At 34.2% G+C, this 10,328-nt stretch overlaps 1 protein-coding gene across 1 annotated transcript; it reads right to left on the minus strand.

Annotated features, from left to right (window-relative positions):
* Positions 1-278: 278 nt before the first annotated feature.
* LOC137826113 (chaperone protein dnaJ C76, chloroplastic-like) lies at positions 279-5,508 on the minus strand. The gene is made up of 9 exons (XM_068631976.1): positions 5,038-5,508; positions 4,452-4,580; positions 4,224-4,353; positions 3,972-4,092; positions 2,834-2,915; positions 2,340-2,393; positions 1,960-1,998; positions 985-1,081; positions 279-616 (listed from the first exon to the last, which is right to left on the minus strand). The coding sequence occupies exons 1-9, from the start codon at positions 5,269-5,271 to the stop codon at positions 489-491; spliced, it is 1,014 nt and encodes a 337-aa protein (XP_068488077.1). The 5' UTR covers positions 5,272-5,508; the 3' UTR covers positions 279-488.
* Positions 5,509-10,328: the final 4,820 nt, after the last annotated feature.

Raw genomic sequence — 10,328 nt, forward strand, 5'->3', positions numbered from 1 at the left:
CACACTATTCCTCCTTCACTTAATTCTTTAGAGTGTTATGAAATACATACTGTTCTTTATTTCTATTTCTTTGATCACATGGGTTACCATTAAATTTACTGTTTTGAGTGTTTTCCTAAGATCTTACTTTTCAATTGAAGGGCAATGTTCTGCACCTCTCATGTTTTGTTCCTCCTTTCAGCAATACATCTTACTGCACTGCTTGTTAGTTTGATTTAGATATGCCGAAGGTAGCAATTGAAATGGAAATAGCAGAGAGAAGGGAATTGCATCACTGCTTTGAACTTAACTTTCTTTTATTCATCCTTGTATTTGCTATAAATCATCCACTAGTATTAATTTTACTTTAATTAGTGTTGCATTGCAGCATATACAATGAGGGATTGTTAAATGAGAAATAAGCTTATGAGATTCATTGAGATGCTATGGATGAACTAATTACATGGGAATGGATGCTATAGGGAGAACTATGAGGAAAATAGTGGTCACTAGTCCTTGCTGGAAGCTGCCTCTGGAAGTTTAAATGTGGGAGGCTTATCAACACCCCTTCTTGAGTATTCTCTCCATCTTCTAGCAGCAGCAGCAGCCCTCTTTGCTCTTTCTTTCATTTCCTCCTCTGCATAATGGTTAACATTTGCAACACATCAATAATATAACCTTCACATAATAGTACTGTGAAATTCAATTTAATTGGAATCCACTAATAATGTTCACGTTCTTTTACCTGTCATCAAATAGTGTTAAAACTGTTTAATTTTGTAATAACTACTTTAATGTTTTATCTACAAAATTTTCTTATTGATTCACGGGGTAAAAACCTTTTTGAACTTTTGTAGTTATCACAATCAAATAATCAAGCTTACTGATAAGGAATTGCTGAAATAAAGTTCTGAAACAAAACAATTGAAAAAGGAAACCATTGGCAGATACTGTATATTTTCCAATAACATTTATAGAAACCTTTTGCAATTTCACGTCCAATACCTGAACTTAAGTCTTTTGGTTTGCCCCAGAGATTGTTCCAGAACATATCTGCTTTATCAGAACCTTTCTCCTTCATCATTCTCAATCTTGCTTGTTCCTGCAAAATACACATCAATGTTTAGTCGTTCACTAAACATGCTTTTTATGCCGTGAAACTAGGAAAGAATCACAATTTTTTGTACCCAAGAGACATTGCAGATGGTGTGAAATACTTTTGTTGAATGAAGATTCGCATTAGTTACAAACACCCTTTCTTAATGTAAAATAAGTAATTGAGACATCCCTATAAACCTATGGACTAAGAATATTCGAAAAAGGTTCTGCATTATTCAATAAATATTGTATCATATAAACTGCATGATCCTCCTATTTTTCTTAGAAAAATAAGCATTCTAGATTTGAAACTTTCTGTCACTAAGTGGGCAAACGGACTGAAATATAAACATTATACTCCTTTTATATCAAATTTAACAAAAGTATTTTCAGAAAATCATGTTCAGAATAACTGATTTACTTGTATGATTAGAATAAATAGTTACCGTGAATCCATTAAAGCAAATGACCAATGAGAAATAATTTTTTTGGACAGGAATCTCCTGCGCAGGCTTTGGGCTTGGTAATACCAAGACTACCCTTTTGGTCAGAAAAATTGGGTTGAGTTCAGTTTGGTTTCTCAACAACTGGGAACATAAATTTAGTCTTTGAAGAAGTGACATGTTTTAAAAACAGAAGGACAAACATGATGACACTTTCTACCTTTCAAGAAATAAAGGAATGTCAATCAAATTTCTTAAGAGACCAAACTAATATCAACCAATTGGTAGTTTGCTTTCATTTTTAATACCATAAGAACCTACACTTTCCAGAGGTTAGTTGGACAAATCAATGATAAATTCCACACGAATAACAGGATGCAAATGAGTGATTCCCCACTAAATTATGAAAAGAAGAAAGTGATTGAGGATGAGTTGTTACCAAAACTTTTGCCTGCCTCTTTTCCCATCTTGAACTTGCCTGTCATTTAGTTTGGTTGAATTGTGTTAGAGGAAACAGAACACAAATAGTACATTACAATATATGCTACAAAACTACAATCCTAAGCATACTTACTGATTAAAAGATTTTCAATGATGATAGTGCTACCATGAAATATTATGAAAAAAAATGCTTTCTTCATCCATGTTTTCAAGACTTTTCAAACATTGTTTCAGGAGTCGGAAAGTCTCAGCCAAGATGTGGGGCATAAAGAAGATGATGATTCAATTCAACCTTATTTTAAACCAAGATAGCCCAATGTAATGTAGCTAAAAATTTGGAAGAAAATCTCTGAACATTTAAACACCAGTTATGCTTACCATTCTAAAAACATCAGTTGATGCTGATCCCATTCCTGAAAGCATTAAGGCAACCTGTCCATATTTACTCTGCTCAGTACAGGTATTAATGGTACACAAAAAGCTTAACTAGAACATGAACAGTTTTTGCTAATCCTGAGTCGTTTGGATTTGGTGATGCGATTATAATGTCTACCATTTTGTAGAAAAAGAGCCACCTTATTTTAGCACATTGATTACCTAAAAGACTGAAACTTCGTGATCATTACTAAGAGAGACAAACTGCATGCATTTTAAAAAATGTTCATATTAGCTAAATTGTGGATTAAGAAAATTGATCATAAATAATCAAGAAATATTACGGTTGAAAACTTATAACCATATGCTGCTTGGTTAAAACTGTTTCTGATATCAGTAGCCATCTAACAGAAAAAAAGTGACCACAATATATTAAGAATAGAGACTACAAGGAGAAAAAGATCCAGAAGAAGTAGACTTTTTAAATTTGCTCTTACATTGACTCTTTCTACACGGCGCATTTCATCTTCTAACAATGATAGTTGTGCAGCTGATGTCCAATGAATGCAGTCAACAGGGCTAAAATACAAAAGTTATTGTTAAATCATCTTCTGAAATCTCCATTAGCCTAGTACGTTCACAAGCAGTGTTTTTGTCATACCAATGGTCTGAAAAACTCAAGTGCCCCATGGCAACAATCGAGATTTAAAAATATATTGAAGAAAGAAAGCATTTTTCCAACAATTTTAAGTCATGGTTACAGTTCTGTGGCAATCCTTGATATTGCGAGAAATTACAGATAAATGTGGCTGATACAACAATAAATTCAGTTTCATTGTGGTCGCAAAGATGGAAAAAACCTTGACATTCTGGCTATAATTGTGATCATGAACCATGTTTGAAAACCTTGCTTATTCCTATATTAATCTATGATATACTAACACACCTAGGAAAGGAGTAAGTGGTGATTTTACTTTTCTTTTTGTTTCTAGATATTTGATTCCCATCTCATACATCTCAACATTCTAAATGTCAAAGGCTTAAAAAATGGTAGATCGTGACCCTCAACTCCAGAGACTGATAAAAAAAACATAACCATATTAGCAGAGGAACCATGCTGATCCTGGAGGGTTGAGCATTTGGAATTAACATCATTTGAGTTAACACTTAGCAGATTTGAGACATTTTTATGTAGCAGGCAAAGGGTATATAAATAATTAGAGAAATGATAGCAACATAATCTTTTGTATATTCTTTTGAACACACTCTTTTATTAGATGAAATTAATTGAAAATTGCAAATTTTACTCCTTCCCATTTTGTAGTTTTCGATAATTCTCAATCAATAGTGTGTGCCTTGCTAGCACTCATCTAATCAGTAACACAGTATGATAATTAACAACCAATATGCTTTTCTAGTGCAGCCATACACCCCCCCAGTTCTGGTAATTAATCTTAGTAATAAATTGGATCAGGAATTTTACAAAACAAACCATAAAAAAATAGATAAGAAATACAGAAAGGCTGTACAAGTAAAGTTTAATTGAAGAGCAGAAGCTGTGTGTTTAAAATTAATCATGTTAATGGAAACTACTGACACAAAATTGGGTGATTAGAGTGATGCTTATAGATATACCAACTATCAATAGCCTGTTGAACTAAGTCAGATTTCCCGCATTGACTGTATGCTCTGGCTCTTCCAAATTCCTCCTCTATGCCAAACACATCACAGGCTACATTGGCACAATTTTTGCAGCCTGCCAAGGATTTGAAGTACAATTACTTAACATGCCTTGGAATAGTTCTAGTTGAGATAACAAAAACAAAGAAGCAACATCTATGAACATATAAGATAAAATTTTATAGTTTCTAGAATGAGAGACAGTACCTATGCAGCTGAATTCATCCACAAAAACATGATCCTTTGGACTGGACTCATCCAGAAAAGGGTTAATGGAAGTCAAAGAATACCCATGAATTTCATCATAAATCATGCGCTGGATGGGATCACTGAGCACCTGCACTGCAACAGTCAGTTTACTATATACATACAGAAACAAACTTGAATAACATTTTTCACAAGATTTAAACTTTCGAATATTCAAATGAAACCCACCCCATAAACTTCATTGATGAACGTGCAGAAATTGGTCGTCTCAGGATCATTTCCACTCAAGTCTGGATGGCAAGCTTTCATGCAATTGTAGTAGGCCTTCTTGATCTGTGCTGGAGTGGCATCAGGAAGCTAGTGAAATGGAACAACCAATCAGTTGAGTCTAAATTTTTTACTTTATCAACTAATAAGAAATCATTTTAGATGTGTATCAATAAATTATAAATAATTTTAGATATGACTTCGAAAAGTTAGTCCAATGAAAAAGACCCACCATGAATAAATCAAGCTACCCTATTGAAAATCAATCACAAAATGAGTGCAAATAAATTCTCGAGTTATATAAAACTCATAAAAAGAATATTTTATTATTCATTTCACAGGACTTCCATTTATAATTATATTTTTCTCATTGGATGAATAGTACAGGCCTGTCAGTGTAAATAACTGCCATCCAATCATATCTTACTTTTGACTGAATGAAATAATATATATATATATATATAAATGAAAATCTTTACTATTATTAGCATGTAAGAGTATTTTTAGCATAATGAAACAGAGGAAAGATGAAAGTGTGATACATTACCAGACCAAGAACTGCATAGTAGTCATCTGCAACAGCCTCACTTGTTGAAAACGACTTTTCCCCAGCAGCAACTCTAACCCTGCCACACCCTCTTCGTTTGCCATTGTTTGTCACAAAGTTCATGGGGGTTGCAGTCTTTGGCAGCATCCTCCATGAGCTTCTGGAACAAAAATTGAGTAATGGGTTATGCAGTTTGAGAGGTTCTGTGTACACTGGAGACAGTAACTTGGCCATTCGAAAGACCAAGAACAGAAACCTGTCTAGATGAAAGTTGAAACTAGAAATGAAATGACATAAAAATTAAACTAATAAATTGTTGATATTTTTTGTTGATAATTAGAAATTGTATGTTCTAATTTTTAAGGAGGAAGAAATTTGGGTTCAGAATATCAGAGGTTGTGTTGCTGACGTGGCAGTGTGACAACCAATGACATCCATAGAATCTGGAGGAACCAAAGATGAATGTAGGAGAGTGAGAAAACGAGTCAAAGTGGGTTTTATGTGAGAATAGCACGTGTCATCTTGTGCACACACGTGGCATCGTGTTGCTATCTTGTGTTCCACACTGCTTCGTTCATAAAGATCGATGCCATAGATACTTTTAGCTTTAATTTGTTTTATGACTTTATATTTATGTAGCAGACAAAAAGACACGGACGAAGAAATGAATTTATAATTTTTAAAATATAGAATACGAAATACATATTTATATTATATTATATAAATTGATAATAAAAGATTTATCTGTACAAGTATATTTCAGATTTTTTTAACAGAAATATATTTTTTATGATTTGTTAAAAAATTTGTTCTTTATTTTTATAATTATAATAAAAATTTATACAATAAATTTAAATTTTTAAAAAATTAATATATTGTATCTTTTATTAAAATTTGGTTAGAACCGTACATATTCTACGAGTGTCGGTGTTCGATACGATTCTGTCTAACGTGAACATATTATTTAAGAAGAATGTGTGATGCTTAATTAGCATATTTTATCTTTTAATCATTTTAAACTATGCATTTATCTGAATTGATTTTTTAAATTTTCCATACTTTGTATTTTTTTCCTCTCAAATTATGCACATTATATAACTTTTTTTTTAGACCTTTCAACCTTTTTTTTTTTTCATTTTTTTTCAGCTTTCAAAACTTTGAATATTTTAAACCATACCTTGTAATTCTACATTACAAAAAATAAAAAAAGGTATACCTAAAAAAGAAAAGAATGAAGAAAAACGATGAAACATTACCATTATTTATTTTTGATAAAGACTAAATATTATTATTTCTATCAATAACATTTACAAGCATGGTAATTATGTTAATTAAATATGAATTAAATAATAACTTGACTGAAATACAGTTTTGGTCTTTCTTTTTTGTATAATCCGCAATTTTGGTTATCCATTTCAAAATTAGGGGAGACATTTCACCTATATTTTAAAAAATTTACAGACATAATTTACATATTCATTTAAAGTACTATAAGAAATTATTTAATTAATTAAATTGTAATAAATAAAATAAATAAAATATAGACAAAATTGAGAATTGGACTGCTTTTGCTGGTTGACCTGGTCGCCGGTTGACTCTGGGAATAGGCTGTGACTCCGTCTGCCTCTGCTGGAATTTGCTCTTTCCTTTGGATGTTGGAACGCGGCTCCATCGAAACAGAGGGGGTCCTACCTGTTGATTGCACTCCAACGATCAGGTTAGTACAAGGCTTATAGAAACAATGAGTAAGTAAGTAAGTAGTTTCAGTCTTAGAAACAATGTACCTTTACCAGGGATCTCAAGTCCCTTTTATAGACTACTTTTAGGTTACCTCTCACCTTCTCTCACGAGAACCTTATCTCAAGTGAAAGCATGCTTGAAGGGAGGAGTCTGTTACAATGCGCACAATCTTAGCGTGACAACTGCACATAATCTTCTCTCCTTGGAGTGCATAAATCTTAACAGAATGACCTAGCGTACAAGCCTTTACATATCATTAGGGGTCCAATCTGTTCGCTGTAGGCGTACAAGCCTTTACATATCACGCATGCAGCCTATCCCCCAAAACCCTAGCGTTCTTGGGCTTAGGTGTCATAGAGAATATTTTACTTGTGCTAGACCCAAATGTACTAAACACACCCTTAGGTCCATTAACACCTTTCGCTGACCTGACAAGGCCTTATACACGAAGAGTTACATTAAGTATACACATAAAAGTCAATACCCGCACACCTGGAGCCTGCTCATGTGGCCCATCAATTCGACCGACCTGACCTGTTTGACACAGGCGTCGATGTCCGATTACCGAGCGCTGAGCTCAATGCCCTGGTCTAGTACACAAGCCCACAGGCTTGAACTGAAACTTGTTTCAGTGAAGAGGCTACCTGCTCGCCCATGGCGACCTACGTGTCTGGGGAGTGACGCAACGCGCACAATGTTCTGAGGTGACGTTTCACCATATTCCATCACAAACGCACACGTGGCCATCATCAACGGTTGGAAAACGTTGCCTCTTGCGCTTCACTTATACGTTAATCCTTCAAAACTTCACGTCCTTTTCACTGTTTCATTCCTCTTCGCAGTTCTCTTTGAAACTCCCTGCTCCCTCTTCTTCAAACCTCCTCGCCTCATTTCGTCAATCACATCAAGGTGCGTACTTTAATTGATCCAATGTTGCTGCAACAGGTGTTTTGTAGTCTTTTTGCTAGCTTCTTGAATTCAGAAAAAGCCTCCCATTTTGAATGTAAGAATATGGTCCACATAAACCTGGAAAAATCATCTAATACAACAAGAGCATACAAATTTCCTCCAAGGCTCATAGTTCTTGAAGGACCAAAAAGATCCATGTGTAGTAGCTCAAGAGATTTTGAGGTGGAAACAAAGTTTTTCAGTTTAAAAGATTGTTTTGTTTGTTTCCCTTTTTAGCAAGCCTCACACACATGTTCCTTCTCAAACCTGAGTTTGGGTAAGCCAATAACAAGATCATTTGAAATCAATTTATTCAAGTGATGCATATGTATGTGTGAAATCCTTCTGTGCCAAAGCCATGATTCCTCATGCTTTGTCAAAAGACAACCAATAGATGTAGAGTTAGAGATATCAAGTAGATAAACATTATTTGATCTCTTTCCAACCAGTAATACTTCCTTTGAGTTTGGTAGACGAATTTCACATGTGTTTGTTCTGAATGTGACTTGGTATCCTCTATCACAAAGTTGGCTTATGCTGAGTAGGTTATGTTTGAGCCCTTTCACATAGAGAACATCATGAATTGGAAATATATTTTCATTACCTATGGTGCCTTTACCAAGGATCTTTCCTTTGTTATTGTCTCCATAAGTCACATGCCCTTCCTATTTAAGAGTGATGCTAACAAACTTTGATGCATCTTCAGTCATGTGGTTGGAGCAGCCACTGTCCAAGTACCATAGATGTTGTTTTCTCACCAAGAAATCCTGCAAAATTCAAATTCAGGTGGCAAGATCTGGTCCCCTAACAAATTTGGGTCCATGGATGTTAATCTGATTGCTAGATACCTCAGGATTCTTGGGAACCCACTTTAGGAACAAAAAAGTTTCGAATTTTACAAAATCTGACAGAGTGACCCTTTCTCATGCAATAAAAACAACAAACAACCGGTTGTTTCAACCTTTTAATTGGTTGATTTTTTGTAATGGTTGAAAAAGGTTTTAAACAACCACTGTTCTTGCTTTTTGGGTTACCAGATTTTCCAAAAACACACCATTGAGATGCTAAAACATTCTTAAGATTGGATTTACATTTTGAAATTGTGTCAACTGTTTTCACAAGATACAAAACTTTCTTTTGAAGAGAGTCACAGTTTTTGCAAGAACTGGATTCACACTTGCAAGAAGAGTTTTGATAAAGCATTTCAAGGTTTTCAAAATCAGTTTTTGAATTGTTCAAATCTTCTTCCAGAACTCTGACTCTTTCTTTCAACTGGTTGTTTTTACTTTTCAACCGATTGTTTGAAAGGGTTAATCTATTAGCTTCATCACGAGTCTCTTTAATAGCCTCAAGAAGTTGATAATAACCATCACATTTCGTAGAGGAAGGTGCACTTACATGGTTTGATGCAGACTCTTCTCTTGCCATCAGACAAACATCCATCTTGAAATCTGTAGAGGATGATCCAGCAGAGGACTCATCACTGTCCAACCAAGTACTTTTTGAACCTCTATGAATTCTCTCAAGAGTATCCCACATTTCTTTAACTGAGATACACTCTGAAACTTTAAGAAGTTCATCAGAATCAAGGGCAGAAACAATGATGTTCTTAGTTACACAATCAAGATGATCTTTTTCATTTTTCAGATAGGACAACATTATTTTCAAGCAGATATATGATAACATTGTTTGTAATGACATCCCTGATTTTTCTATCTAATGAGTCAACAAAAAATTTCATTCTTATACACCATAGCTGATAGTTTTCACCACAAAATAGAGGTGGTCTATTTAAAGAAGCACCTTCCCCAAAAGAAAATTTGCTAGCCATTAAAGCAATTTCTAGGAAAAAAAAAAAAAACTTGATGCCAATTAATAGATTTGATGGCCTAAACAAGAGGGCGGGGGGGGGGGGGTGAATTGTTTGTCAAAAGATTATCGAAAAGATTGGATAAGAATGAAGTTTTAACAACAATCACAGAAGAAGTAATCAAGGAAGCCAATCAAACAAGGTAATTGAAACTATTTGCAGAATATCAATAGGTTGAAAGTTCGTTTTAAACCGGTTGTTTATGACAGCAACAATACAATTTCAAATCAAACAATTTATAAGGAGTGAAAGAGAGAGAGAGAGATTACACAGCCAATTTATACTGGTTCACTCAAACCTGGGCTACATCCAGTCCCCAAAACAACCACTGGGTTTCCACTAGTAATCAATCACAGATTACACACACTCAAAGCCACAAAGAGGTGTTCTTGAAACCATAAGAGCACTCACCCTCTTTGCCTTTCACACAACCTTAGTCAGAACATCCTCAGGCCTTACAGGTTTACACACCTTTTACAAGTTTAGTAAAGAACAATTACAAGAATAAGAAAGGAACAAATTACCTGATAATTCAGGAATCACTGAGCTCCTAAGATCAGATATTGAACCAATGCACAACTACTTAGCAATCTTGCAAAACTTTGATAAGAATCTCTTCTAAAAAAAATTTCAATCTCACTTTTTTGTATTTTTTTTTAATACAAAGAGAAACCATATTTATAGCTCTTAAAACTAGCTGTTCTAGGCAGTCAATTATGAGCCAAAACAATTT

Source organism: Phaseolus vulgaris, chromosome 11 (genome assembly GCF_000499845.2).
Source record: "Phaseolus vulgaris cultivar G19833 chromosome 11, P. vulgaris v2.0, whole genome shotgun sequence".
In the NCBI taxonomy this organism is placed as follows: Eukaryota; Viridiplantae; Streptophyta; class Magnoliopsida; order Fabales; family Fabaceae; genus Phaseolus; species Phaseolus vulgaris.

Excerpts from the sequence above, each read along its gene's own strand:
- LOC137826113 (XM_068631976.1), bottom strand. The coding sequence starts at position 5,271 with ATGGCCAAGTTACTGTCTCCAGTGTACACAGAACCTCTCAAACTGCAT. Across the intron at positions 1,082-1,959 it reads AGAGGCAGGCAAAAGTTTTG|GAACAAGCAAGATTGAGAAT; the intron begins GTAACAACTCAT and ends TGTATTTTGCAG. Across the intron at positions 617-984 it reads ACCAAAAGACTTAAGTTCAG|AGGAGGAAATGAAAGAAAGA; the intron begins GTATTGGACGTG and ends ACCATTATGCAG.